Source organism: Bubalus kerabau, chromosome X, assembly GCF_029407905.1.
Source record: "Bubalus kerabau isolate K-KA32 ecotype Philippines breed swamp buffalo chromosome X, PCC_UOA_SB_1v2, whole genome shotgun sequence".
Taxonomy (NCBI): domain Eukaryota; kingdom Metazoa; phylum Chordata; class Mammalia; order Artiodactyla; family Bovidae; genus Bubalus; species Bubalus kerabau.
In genome coordinates, this window is record NC_073647.1 from 63,095,290 (window position 1) to 63,109,805 (window position 14,516).

The 14,516-nt window shown below is 45.5% G+C and overlaps 1 protein-coding gene across 1 annotated transcript in view; it reads right to left on the reverse strand.

Annotated features, from left to right (window-relative positions):
* Window positions 1-12,946, reverse strand: part of DRP2 (dystrophin related protein 2) — a 31,945-nt gene extending 18,999 nt beyond the window's left edge. The window contains exons 1-9 of the mRNA XM_055564576.1: window positions 12,832-12,946; window positions 11,204-11,367; window positions 9,289-9,445; window positions 7,750-7,870; window positions 3,783-4,051; window positions 3,004-3,150; window positions 2,470-2,548; window positions 651-711; window positions 275-336 (exon numbers count right to left, since the gene is read on the reverse strand). Of these exons, the coding sequence (XP_055420551.1) occupies window positions 275-336; window positions 651-711; window positions 2,470-2,548; window positions 3,004-3,150; window positions 3,783-4,051; window positions 7,750-7,870; window positions 9,289-9,445; window positions 11,204-11,250 (943 nt within the window). The 5' untranslated portion in view covers window positions 11,251-11,367; window positions 12,832-12,946. The remainder of the gene's footprint in view (window positions 1-274; window positions 337-650; window positions 712-2,469; window positions 2,549-3,003; window positions 3,151-3,782; window positions 4,052-7,749; window positions 7,871-9,288; window positions 9,446-11,203; window positions 11,368-12,831) is intronic.
* Window positions 12,947-14,516: the final 1,570 nt, after the last annotated feature.

Sequence of the window (14,516 nt, forward strand, 5' to 3'; positions counted from 1 at the left end):
GTATGGGTATATGTATGATTCAGCCATCCCCACTCCTGGGTATTTACTCAAAGAATATAAAAACACTAATTCAAAAAGATATATGTACTCCTATATTCATCACAGCACTATTTACAATAGCCAAGACATGAAAACAACCTAACTGTCTATCAGCAGATGAATGAATAAGGAGGATATGGTATACGTACACGCTAGAATACTATTCCCCTATATTCTTATAGGACAAAGGCAACTGTATAGATCTCCACCCTATACAGGAACCTTGAATTCTTACCTAGAGTTTGGTATAACTCGGTCATCTTGGGATGGTCCCAGCATGTGGTTTGAGCCTGGTGGCTATAAATAAAAGCATCAATAGCACCAGGGTCCATATCACCCCCCACCCCACAGAAAAACATGCACATATCCATCAGTGATAGGTTGGATACAAGGAGCAGCAGGATCTAAGGGTGAACCCTGAAGATCCCAAAGCACAAGGGTTCACCTTTACCCAGGTAGAATATTGAGCTCTTGAGATGAGTAAGAGGAAAAACTGGATTGGATTCAGGAATCCCAACAGATAGGGGTGAAAGGAATAGGTAGAAAAAAAGACAGGGGAGGGAGAGGGTGGGCAGATGATTGACCTGTTTCCGATTCAGATGGTCACTCACTTGATGTAGTAGGGAACTTTATTGGGTGAAATTGCTCTTTCCCAGGGAACCTGAACAGAGGCTGGTGAGGGAGAAGAGAAAGAGAAAGAAGCTGGCCACTAATGTTCTTCAGACCCCTGATTACTCCCCTGTACTATCCTCCCAAAGAAATAGCTAAGCCCAAAAGGGGATGCCCGAGTCTCATTGCAGCTCTTAACAGGACCTGAGCATGGGGCAAACACTTCTAATGAAGACACTTCGTTCCCTGATGTTAGGGTGAGGGACGGAGAAGAGGTTGTCACTGATATCCTCATGTGCCAGAGAAACAACAAGGGCATGAACAGGTGGCCTTGGCCACCCTGGCAATCTTTCCCCTGAGCAGGCTGTCATTTTGTCCATTCAGCTGCAAGCAGCTGGTGTGCTACTGTGGATATGAAGTGACCCTACTTTCCTCATGGGACTCAAAGCCCTTCCCCCAGAAGGCCCAGCTTCTCAGTTCTGTGAGACAATGGGGAACAGGACTGCCCACTCATCTATGGTGAGAAACTCTGGAAAATGATGCTTCTCTCTGTTCCATGTCTTTAACTTCCAGATGTTCCAGGACAGGCTCAGTCATCTGGTCAATCTCTTCCTTGCAGTTTCCCTGGGTACAAGAGCCTTCTGCAGGTGTAGCTGCATGCCAGTCATTATAATTGAATAGTTCGAATTGCCATTAACATTTATTGAGTTCCTACTATGTGCCAGATACTCTGCTGAATGCTCTGTGTGCATATCTAATTTTCATATCTAGTTACATTTCCACCATCTCCACTCTGATTGGGTCACATCGTCCCTCATTTAGATTATCACAATATGTACCCTAACAGGTCTCCCTCTTCCTATTCTTGCCCCCCAACACTCTGTTGAAACAGAAGTTGGATCATGTCATCCCTCTGCTCAAACCCCTGCAAGGGTTCTTCATTCTACTCAGAATAAAATCTTAATTCTTACCATAGCCCTCCAGGCCCTCCATGCTTTGGCTTTCTGCTCCCATTCTGATCTCTTGCTCTCTCTCCTCTTCACTCACTTCTATACTGGTCTCCTTGCTGTTTCTCAGGTATGCCCCTGCCTTAAGATCCTGGAAGGTATTGTTTCCTCTGCCCAGTCTGCTCTTCCCTCAGATATCTACATGGCTCATTCCCTCACCTCTTTGAGGTTTCTACTCAGTTGCCATGATTTCAGTGACAATACTCCTAACCACCCTATTCAAAATTGCAATGCCTCCTCCATTAAGTCCAGCACTCCCTAACCCATAACTTCCCTGCTTTACTTTTTTCTGGAACACTTGTCACCAACTGATATTTTACACACACACACACACACACACACACACACACACTTATTTGTTTATGGTTTGGCTTCTTCTAGCAGAATGTAAGCTCTCCAAGTCTAAGAATTTCTGTTTTGTTCACTAATGTAGCCCCAGTGCCTAGAATGGTACCTGGCCTGTAGTAGGCCATCAATAAATATTTTTGGAACAATAAAGTCATTTAATTCCCATAACTCTATGAGCTAGGTCATATTTTCCCCTCTTTTTATATATGGGAAAATTGAGGTTCAGAAAGGTTAGGCTATTTTTTTCAAGCTTGCACAGCTATGAAGTTGAGGAGCTCTGACTCAGATCCAGGTCTCTCTGGCTCAAGAGCCTGTCCTTTTAACCACTATCCTACACTGCTTTATTCTACTACTTCTTAGATGCCAAGGTACACTGGGCTCCCACCAGGCCCCCAACAGACAACAGTAGACTCTCTTGGAAAGTGTCTGAGCTTCTACAAAGTGAAGTACAGCTTGTCTCACATACAGGAGAGGAAGTGTTGTGACCCAGGCCCAAAGTCCCGGTGAGCATCCTGAAGCTGCTTAAGCCTCTCGCCAACTGACACCTATGGAAAGAATATGCAGGAAGTCAGTGGCCTCATTCCACATATCCAGGGTGGGATTTCCAGGTGCCTCCAGCCATCTTTGTGAATTCCCTCCAAGGCTGCCTCTTCTCCAGTTCCAGATCCTCCCACCATTCACCCAAATCTTAGTTTTCCTGTGTCACTCCCAGAGGTCAGAGAAGAGCATCTCTAACTCCAGGTCACAGTCACTCTTCATCTGCCCGTCTACTCTGAGTGCTCAAATGCAGACAGGCCCCTCTCAGACTATTTTAATTACTTCCTGCAGTTTAGAGGTTGAGAAGCTTGTTTCCTGGCCCCAAATTCTATACAACTCTTTCCCCACATAGATCCCATTTCAATGCCCCTTTACTTCCTGAAGGCGTGGAGGAGTCCCCCCATCACCAAGCCTAGTTACACCGAATCTTTCTCCCATAGCTCACTTTAGGCTTCTCCTTTACCTGTAGCTGTTTCCACCGGATGTTGATTTGCTCCAAAGCCCGGGAGTTCTCCATTGACAAGTGCACATCAGAAATGGCCAGTTGATGGGCCAGATCATTTACTAACTTCACTCCATCTTTCATGGGGGAGAATTCTTCCTTGAATAGCTATGGAACCAGGATCCAAGTCCCACAGCAGGTAGATAGTAGGAAAGAGGAACCATTAGTCATTCACACCAACTCCTTCCTCTTTACCCAGAGATTTTGTTTTAGTAGCGCAGCTTCCATGCTTGCATATTAGGGCAACCAGACTAAGATGTGTGTGTATGGGGGATGGGGGTGGGCATTGTCCTTACTTCCTTTTCTTCTCTCAGAAAACATCAGGGAAAGAGAAGATAGTAGGACAGAGGAGACCTCAGCTAAGTGTGTTATTCGTTCAGTCATGTCTGACTCTTTGTGACCCCAAGGACTGCAACCCACCAGGCTCCTCTGTCCATGTGATTCTTCAGGCAAGGATACTGGAGTGGGTTGTCATGCCCTTCTCCAGGGGATCTTCCCAACCCAGGGATCAAACCCAGGTCTCCTGCATTGCAGGGGGATTCTTTACCATCTGAGTCACCAGGGAAGCCCTTCCCCAACCAGGGAAGCCCTCAGCTAAACCAGCCCCCAAATCCAGCAGAGAAACTGGGAGAGACTCTGTTGAAGTCCAGGGTAACAATGGAGCCTCAGCATCAGGAACACTGTCAGGGTCTGGGTGGAGTATCTGGTCTCTGGGTAGCCAGGGAAGAGGGCCTGCATACCTTAAGAGCCTGGATATGCTCGGGAAGTGAATCAATGAAGAGATCCCCGATGGGCTCCCAAGTGGCTCGGACTCCCTCGGCCTGGGTCAGAGTTGCATTTAATTCCTCCATTGCCCCTTGGATCTCCAACAGCTGCTCCAGAGTGCGCTCAATGTGGCGGTGCTGGTCCACGCAGCGGGCTGTCAACTTCTCCCAGAGTTCACTGGCCACTGTTGCCTGCTTCCACACAAAGCGGCTAAGATTCTGGATCCGCTGTCTAGGAGAGGTATCTGCAAGGGCAGTCATAAAGTCAGGTCAGGCCAGCCAGGCAAGGGTGGCCCACAGAAAGACAAAGACAGCCTTTTGTAAACAGGTGTGTGCTGTGTGTGTTTTCATTTTTTTTTTTTTTTAAATTTTATTTTATTTTTAAACTTTACATAACTGTATTAGATTTGCCAAATATCAAAATGAATCCACCACAGGTATACATGTGTTCCCCATCCTGAACCCTCCTCCCTCCTCCCTCCCCATTCCATCCCTCTGGGTCATCCCAGTGCACCAGCCCCAAGCATCCAGTATCGTGCATCGAACCTGGACTGGCAACTCATTTCATACATGATATTTACATGTTTCAATGCCATTCTCCCAAATCTTCCCACCCTCTCCCTCTCCCACAGAGTCCATAAGACTGTTCTATACATCAGTGTCTCTTTTGCTGTCTCGTACACAGGGTTATTGTTACCATCTTTCTAAATTCCATATATATGCGTTAGTATACTGTATTGGTGTTTTTCTTTCTGGCTTACTTCACTCTGTATAATAGGCTCCAGTTTCATCCACCTCATTAGAACTGATTCAAATGTATTCTTTTTAATGGCTGAATAATACTCCATTGTGTATATGTACCACAGCTTTCTTATCCATTCATCTGCTGATGGACATCTAGGTTGCTTCCATGTCCTGGCTATTATAAACAGTGCTGCGATGAACATTGGGGTACTCGTGTCTCTTTCCCTTCTGGTTTCCTCAGTGTGTATGCCCAGCAGTGGGATTGCTGGATCATAAGGCATGTCTATTTCCAGTTTTTTAAGGAATCTCCACACTGTTCTCCATAGTGGCTGCACTAGTTTGCATTCCCACCAACAGTGTAAGAGGGTTCCCTTTTCTCCACACCCTCTCCAGCATTTATTACTTGTAGACTTTTGGATTGTCACCATTGCAACGGAAAGAATAAAATACTTAGGAATATATCTACCTAAAGAATCTAAAGACCTATATATAGAAAACTATAAAACACTGGTGAAAGAAATCAAAGAGGACACTAACAGATGGAGAAATATACCATGTTCATGGATTGGAAGAATCAATGTAGTGAAAATGAGTATACTACCCAAAGCAATCTATAGATTCAATGCAATCCCTATCAAGCTACCAACAGCATTCTTCACAGAGCTAGAACAAATAATTTCACAATTTGTATGGAAAAACAAAAAACCTCGAATAGCCAAAGCGATCTTGAGAAAGAAGAATGGAACTGGAGGAATCAACCTACCTGACTTCAGGCTCTACTACAAAGCCACAGTTATCAAGACAGTATGGTACTGGCACAAAGACAGAAATATAGATCAATGGAACAAAATAGAAAGCCCAGAGATAAATCCACGCACATATGGACACCTTATCTTCGACAAAGGAGGCAAGAATATACAATGGATTAAAGACAATCTCTTTAACAAGTGGTGCTGGGAACTCTGGTCAACCACTTGTAAAAGAATGAAACTAGAACACTTTCTAACACCATACACAAAAATAAACTCAAAATGGATTAAAGATCTAAACGTAAGACCAGAAACTATAAAACTCCTAGAGGAGAACATAGGCAAAACACTCTCTGACATACATCACAGCAGGATCCTCTATGACCCACCTCCCAGAATATTGGAAATAAAAGCAAAAATAAACAAATGGGACCTAATTAACCTTAAAAGCTTCTGCACATCAAAGGAAACTATTAGCAAGGTGAAAAGACAGCCTTCAGAATGGGAGAAGATAATAGCAAATGAAGCAACTGACAAACAACTAATCTCGAGAATATACAAGCAACTCCTACAGCTCAACTCCAGAAAAATAAATGACCCAATCAAAAAATGGGCCAAAGAACTAAATAGACATTTCTCCAAAGAAGACATAAAGATGGCTAACAAACACATGAAAAGATGCTCAACATCACTCATTATCAGAGAAATGCAAATCAAAACCACTATGAGGTACCATTTCACACCAGTCAGAATGGCTGTGTGTGTTTTCATACACACACAAATACATACTTTTTATGGCTGAGCTCCTTTTATAAATGTGGCTTTTTTAAAAATTAAAACTTTAATTTTGAGTTCATAGTAGATTCATATACAATTGTGAGAAATAATAGAGATTTCATGTACCCTTTAGCTGGTTTCCCCAAATAGTCACATCTTGCAAAATTATAGTATAACAATCAGGATATTGACATTGACACAATCCAGAAATTTTTTTCCAAATTCCCCAATTTTACTTTTACTCATTTGTGTATGTGTGTGTGTGTTCTGTTCTATGTGATTTTATCACATGTGTAGGCTCATGGATCCACCACCACAGTCAAGAGACCATATTGGTGTTTTCCACCTATAGTATCATGAGGATTTCCTCATATTCTTAAGAAATGGGCAAGGTAAAGAGTAAGTAAAATATTTAAGAGGCACAGTAAGGCCAATCATCCAGAGTTCTATTCACATGACCTTGGAATGTAATTTTGCATTAGTGTCTATTGTGTGTGTGTGCTAAGTTGTCTCAGTCACATCCAACTCTTTGTGACCCCATGGACTGTAGCCCATCAGGCTCCTCTGTCCATGGGATTCTCCAGGCAAGAATATTGGAGTGGGTTGCCATTTCTTCCTCCAGGGGATCTTCCCGACCCAGGGATCGAACCCACATCTCTTACATCTCCTACATTGGCAGGTGAGTTCTTCACCACTAGCGCCATGTGGGAAGCCCAGTGTCTGTTGTGCGGTTCCTTCCAAAGAAGGGGGGCATTTTATGAAGGTCTAGCAGAGGAGAGGTTAGTATAACTTCCCCAGTCTTTCCACCTAGGCTCCTAAATTGTAATTTTCCTTTTCCTCCCTCAGACCTCCCCTCAAAAGTAGATTTAGAGCCCCCAAACTCCAGGCTAATTGGAATTGCCCTGCTCTCTTGAGCTTGTTCTATCTGAGGCCCATTGGGTGGTAAATTGAGTACTGGTTAGTACTCAGTAGGAGGGGCTCAAGGCAAACTAAGAGGGTCAACAGCATCGACAAAGGGCTCCATTAATGAAGGGTCCTGTCAGGTCATTCATAGCCAGTCTCAGAGTGTCATAGCTTCTATCTGAAGAAGAGGGCTTGCTGGGCCATCACGTGGAGCTAAACACCATGGATCCCACCCTGATGCCTTATTTAAACTTAGACCTACAGTGACCCACTCCATCAGAGAAAGAGAACCAGAAATCATCAGGGTCAGAATTAAAGAACCACACTCAGTTTTCTTCTCAAGTATCATCACCTAATTTTTAAAGATTTTTTGAAAGGATTTTTATTTGCTAGTTGATTGGAGCAGTGTCACATGCCTCTCTATACTGGAATAAAGCAGTATGTTTTAAAAGAACACACTACTACTTTTATTTACTGAGTTTGTTTAATGCATTTGAGTCTTTTTTATTTCTTTTTCATGTCTTCTTAGATGGCCATACACGATGCTCCAGAGAGCCACATAGAGCTTTGGGCCAAACACTCAACTCCCCTGCTCCAGGGTCTTCTCTTTGCTTTTCTTAGAGTATGAATCTTGTTCCTTCCCAATTTTGGACTCCTAGGAATAAATTATCCTCCTAGGTAACAGCTGAGAAAATGAGTTTGGGATGGACATAAAGGTGTTTAATTGTTCATAGCTCAAGAAGAAGATGAAAGAGAGGAAGACCACCCACCTTTGCTCTCAGAACGAGGCTCTTCTAATTCATCAAATGGGTGCTGGGACAGGAAGGCCTGAGCTGACTCCAGCACAGAGTAAATATAGGGGCCTCGAGACTTGACATCTTCCATAAAGGCCTGTGAAGTTTAGCAACATGGTCAGTGGGGAGGGAGAGTGTTTCAATTGCTTTGAATTCCATCCTACAATTGACAATCTTTCTTCTCCTCAGTGCAATTTGATATCCTGTACCTTCAGGCTACTCTGACTAAAAGAGGAGCAGTCTTCTCTATAGGCAAGAGAATAACTTTGATACTGGAAGGTCTATTTACTCTGAAATGGATCTGTTTATGCCACAAGGTAGAGAGAAATATGGGGACTTGGGGCTAGGAATCTTGGTTCTCTGGAAGACTCAGAAAGTCCTCTGAAAGGGGCTTTAAGAAATAAAAACCAGGATGGGCTAGATTTATATGAAAAGTTTAATTAAATTTTTGTTGAAATATACATGAGTATGCAAATCAAAAGTGTACTTTCATCACAGCTTGATGAATTTTCATAAAGTGATTCCATATCTGTAACCAGTACTGAGATGAAGAAACAGAACTCCACCAGCATCCCAGAACGCCCTGTCATGACCTCTTTCAGTCACTCTCTCCTCCTCCCCTCCCCCAAGGTAACAACTATCCTGACTTGTACCACCACTGATTAGTTTTGATTGGCAAAACTAATATACATGGAGCCACACTGTATGTACTCTTTTTTGTATTTGACTCTTTTTTTCACTCAACATATTGTCTTTAAAATTCAGCCATACTGTGGCACACATTTATAGTTTGTTTATTTTCTTGCTGTATTGTATTCATCTTTTAAATTGTGCTATAATTGACCTATAACAATGTGTAAATTTAACACAATGTACTGATTTGATTTAGTACAATATACTGATTTGATACATTTGTATAATATGATTGCCTTTGTAGTGTGAGCATCACATCACATAATGATCATTTCTTCCAGTGCATCTGTGTTCATTTTAAGAAACATTTGTTGTTATTTTCTGATTATAGAGGAAAGATATGTCACAGAAATCTTGGAAATTTCAGAAAAGGATGAAAAGAACAAAATTAAAAAGAACTAATTTCATCACCTGGAGTTACCCATTGTGAAGATTTTGATAGAGTTCCTTCTTATGTGTGTATACACACATACACATCTACACATCTATATTGATTTTTATACAATTGAGATCTACTTATAAACAGTTCTGTATCTTGTGTTTTTTTCACTGAATATTATTTTATGTTCACTTCATTTTCCATGTCCTCGTTAAAAATCAGGGAAGCGTTTTAAGGGAGGCCAATATTGGATGGGATGTATAGAGGGGGGAGATTTGACTCGTTCTCTGGAGTGCCATCCACAGACCAGTAGGACTGCATACAGCTTCCAGTGACTTTAAGTATCTAAGCAGAGTCTGAGCATCCGTCTGTCAGGGTGTTGCAGAAGACATCCCTTCCCAACCAAGAGACTACACACCACACCCTCTGTAACTCTAACCTACCGCATGTGTCTCCTTCTCCTGTTGAACCAGGACCACATCCCCTTGTAGGGGCAGCTGAGCTGACAATTCCTCATCCTTTTGGCTGAGCCAGTCAATTATCTCTTGGAGAGGGAGCTGAAGCTTTCCACTGTGGTCTGAGAAGGCCTCTAGCCGGGCACTGCACACAATGGTAAGACCAGTGATTTTCAGTCCTCTTGTTAAGCAGCAAAACATTTTTCCCCAGCAGATATGTAAGTGGAATCTTACTATATAAACAGATGAAAGAGGTGCTGCTCTGGTTGAAGTGGGAGAAGGCCCAGAACCCAGCCTCTGACCCACCCTCAGAGCTTCCCAAGACACCTCCCCATAGAGCGTGGTACCAAAACATTTGGTGGACTTCAGTTCATTCAGCTGTGCACCCAGAATCAGGCTGTGAAAGGTAGTGAAGTAAGCAAGAGCGTTAGTGGAGACACTGTCGTGTTGCCCTCTTGTCCTGGAGGAACTCAAGTCATGCCAAACTGTTCATCATCAGAGGCTTCCCAGAGGCTGCCTTCTGAGCAGGAGCGATGCAGTGGGTGGAAAGGGTGTGCCAGGTGGCTGAGTGTGGGCACACATGTGTGTGAGGTTGCATACAAATACAAGCAGCCCAGGGGTCCCAAAGGATGAGGGCAACATAGGCTAGAAGCTTGACATACAGAAAGAGGAAAACATGTGCAGCATAGTCATCTCTGTCTGCCTTCCCCTCTCCCCACAAATGAGCCATGAACTGAAGTCCAAGTGGTAGGAAGCCAGAGGCCAGTCCAGGCTGTGTGCAGCCATTGAACCCATTCCCCTTAGATGACTGGTAACTGGTTATTCCATCCCTACCTCTTTGGCCAAGGCTTTTACATAAATTTTTGCTTCTACTAATTCTCAGAGCAACCTTGAGAGGTAGCCACTGGTGTTGACCAGAGAAGTTAAGTAATTTTCCCAAGGTCACACAGTAAAGTCACTGGATTTAAACTCAGGGTTGTCTGATTTCAGAGCCTGCATTCCTTCAACTTCTGTACACTCCTCATCTCCACTAGAACCCACCAGAAGCCAGGAGTTTGGTCTTTGATGACAGAGAGTAGAGAGGAAAAGTGTGTGTTTGGGGTGGGGTAGTGGGAGGGGAGTTATAGAGAAGGGTAGAGGAAAGAGGGACAACTGAGTTACTGATTTGCTCTTAGTTGAGGGAGGCATGGGTGGGGGATAAACAGTGGATGGGAAGAGAAGGCTAACAACCACTACAATTATCCTGCAATTAAAATAAATAAATAAAATTTTTTAAAAGATGTGAAAAAGCAGATGACAGCTAAGATAGAAGACAGTTATGAGAGGAAGGCAGGCAGTAATCAAATCCTCCATTTATACATCAGCGCTTTTAAGTGCAGAAAGCGTTTTCATATCTCATTTGAGTCCTCATAACAACACTGGGAAATAGAACAAGCATTATTCCTCTACTTGTTTTGTTGTTGTTGTTGTTGTTGTTAAAAAAAATCCAAACAAGTGGAAGCCAACATTCAGGGATTACTGAAACCAATTTTCCAAGGTGACACAGCCGACTGAGGCTCTGGATGGGAGGGGAGTTTGGGGGAGAATGGATATATGTATATGTATGGCTGAGTCCCTTGGCTATTCACTTGAAACTACCACAGCATTGTTAATCGGCTATAACCCAATACAAAATGTTTTTGGTGTTAAAAAATAAATAAAAATAAAGGAAAACGACCGAGACTCAAATCCAAGTCTCCTGATTTCTGACCCAGGGTTCTTCCCCCAGCACCAGAGCATGAAAAGGAGGAAAAACAGAGGATGAAGCTGACAAGAAGGCTGAGAAGAGGGTGACGAGCAAGAGGAGCCCAACATCATCCCCACCAATGCCCCAAAGCCCCTGTTTCAAGGCTCCAGGCCTTACCGGAGATTGTGAGACTTCTTTTTTATTTCATTCCAACACAGATTCATGGCTGGTGGTTCCAGGGTTCTGGCGGCAACAACAGACCCGTTGAATAGCTTTGGACTTAGGCAGGGTACCCCAGCACCATTGTGAGGAGGCGCAGGGGTGGCGGCAGCAGCTCTAACCTGTACAGAAACACAGACACCTCTACAATCCCTGGAGTGTGCCACACCCTGGTCTGTGCCAAGCCAAGCATAGGACAAGTGTGAACGGGGCGGGGGGGGTGTGGGGGTGGGGAGGGGAGAAGGGGCTGGTTCTAGGATGTGTTTGAGTGGTTGAGAGAAAGAAAGACTCTGTGGTTCTGTTCATGGCAAGGTCCTCTCTTAGTGCTGTGCTGTGCTCAGTTACATCCACCTCTTTGTGACCCCATGGACTGTAGCCCACACACACGGGCTTAACACATGTGTTAAGCACTTTGAGCTGTGCTTCTAATGGGAAGATTGGTTTCCCAACTGGCCTGGCGAGTCTTGTGTGGGAAAGATGTATGGTTTAGGGGTAAGGAGAGACTAGAAGAAGCTCAGCCACCAGCAGGACCATTTTCCTTCCACAGAAGGGGAGCAGGTAGACAGGCAGGCATGCAGGTGGGTTTCCCCAGGCTGAGATTTCCTCTCCACACTCCCTTGTCCTTCACTCCCTTCTGCTTCTGCCTGAGCATGTCTTGAACTCTGAGGGAGACAGCTAACTCCTGAAGGGCTACTTGGTACAACCCCCATTCCCCCAAACCCCATAATACCCTACAGGGTGAGCAAGTGATGGGAGCCTCTTAGCTGTTGACTCTTGTCAGAGTTCTTTGGAGATCAGGACCCTGAATGCTGCCTTAGCCCTTTCTCAACCCATTGAAGATGAACAGTGCTCTTTAGGACTCTCCTGACTGTGGTGGGAAATACGAGTGGTGAAGAGGGAGAAGAGGGCACCAAGGCCCCCTTGGAAGTAGGACATCTACTACAGATAGCTCTCTCTCTCTCTGCCTCTCTCTCTGAATTTGTGGGACAGCCCTTCAGCTTTCTTTTCTAGAAGGCTGGGTAAACTCTGGAACACTGAACTATGAGCCTATGGCTTACCTTGAATGCCATGGTTGCCAGTGTGTGGGCAATTTGAACTTAACTAACTTAACACAAATACTTCCAGGATCTCATCTGGGCAGTAGTGCTGGCAGAATTTGTCATAGTAAGAGTGATAATCATAGGAGTCAGCAGTTAAACATAACCAACCTGTACTAAGAGACGGCTTCTTTAGTACTAGTGCTAAAGAATCCGCCTCCCAGTGCAGGAGACAAAGGAGATGCAGGTTCGATCCCTGGGTTGGGAAGATCCCCTGAAGAAGGGTATAACAACACACTCCAACATCCTGAAGAATCCCCATGGACAGAGGAGCCTGGCGGGCTGTAGTCCATGGGTCGAAAAGAGCTGGACATGACTGAGTGACTCAGCACACATAAATCTATAGAATAAAGAATATTCAAGATTTAAAAAAAAAAAAACAACTCCCACAGCTCACAGCCATACACAGAAGGAGAAGTGGGAGAACAGCCAAGCTCCAGGGCACAGCTCTAGAGTCAGTTGCTCTGCATTCCCATGAGTGGACCCTACCTGTGCCGCCTGGGGACCCGCTTGCAGGATTGGGCAGCCGCATGATGCTCCTCCGAATGAACCCAGACCCAGCGCTTGGTGAGCTGCAGGCAGAGTCCAGACAGCCTCTGAGCAGACTCCCTAAGGGAGGGCGAGCAGAGCTGAGCCAGGCCAGGAGGCGGGATCTGTCACCCTGTTTGTTTACTGACCCCCCAGGAATCCAGAGGGGGCGGCTATGTCAGGATTGGGGACGGTGAATCAGGGCTTTGTCCCTGGGGAATTCCGGCTCGCTCCCAACTGGGCCCGCCACACCGGGGCCAGGAGGGCCCTCCCAGGCTGGCAAGGATGGTGAGAGTGGGATTGGGCATTCCATGGTGCTGAGGAGGGGTGCGCAGAGGGGAGCTTCTGTTGATTTATGTTCCCTTTGCCTGGAAGACACAAAGAACTCACTCTGCCTCTAGTTCCCTCTCCCCTACCCTGAGGTGGAGGAAAAGATCAGATCATTTTGGTGACAAACCTTTGGTAAGCAGTTTCACCAAGGCCTGGAAGGACAATGAGCTTGAGGATCAGCCTTGTCCTTTAGCATATAAGCATCCTCAGAGACAGTGAGGGATGTATGCAAGGACAGAGCCGTGGGATGGTGAGCAGGAGAAGACTGACTCAAGCCAGCAGTGAAAATGAGGGGAGGGGCTCTGCCCTGCCTTTGGGAAGAGAGGACAGAGAGCCTTGTCCCCACAGACCTCCCCCTGCACTCTAAGGCCAGGGGGAAACACATGGTCTATGGGCATGTGCCCTGGACTTCCGCAGGGTTGGGGAGGGCAAGAGGGAACCCAGGAGCTCGGTGCATGGAGCCTCCTGTGCCCTGCCTCTGCTGTCCTGGGCTACTGGCCTGAGGGGCGCTTCTGGAGGTGGCCACTCCTTTTCCAGAAGACTTGCCTGGGGAAAGGTTAACATTCCCAAGCTGACCCCCACCCCCCGCCCCAGCACTGAGGGAAAACACTTCGTTTCGACCAAAAAGGGTTCTGTTCCCATCCTCATTTATCTCCCACAGAGTCTTCTGGGCTTTCCACAGTTCCACATTGTTTCCATGCTGAGGCCCACCTACAGGAATAGTTACAGCAGCTGCCTGAGCCTTTCTTGGGGTCCAGGGTGGGGCCATGTGGGGTGGATGGCAGAATGGCAGGGGACAGCAGGCAAAGAGCAGGGAGCAGCTCTAGCTCTGGGTCGCAGCTTGGTTTATGCTGGGGTAATTGGTTGGTTCCAAGCCATCCTCACAGAGTTCCCTAGGCTGGGAATGCCCTAGAGTTAGAAATGGCCTCTTGTGATCCAGCCACAATGAAATTGTCATGGTTCTGATGGAAGCACCCATGATGAACTGGGCTCCACCCATGTTAGCCTTTCAGTCCCTCCAGCCTTCTTAGTTTCTTAAGTGTGAAAAGTGTGAAAGTGTTAATCACTCAGTCGTGTCCGACTCTTTTGTGACCCCATGGACTGTAGTCCACCAGGCTCCTCTGTCCATGGAATTCTCCAGGCAAGAATACTGAAGTGGGTTGTCATTTTCTTCTCCAGGGGATCTTCCTGACCCAGGGATCAAACCCTGGTCTCCTGCACTGAGGGCAGATTCTTTACCATCTGAGCCACCAGGGAAGCCCTAGTTTCCTAAACGCCACCCCCCCAATTTGGCTCCCTTAATAGACTCCCTCACC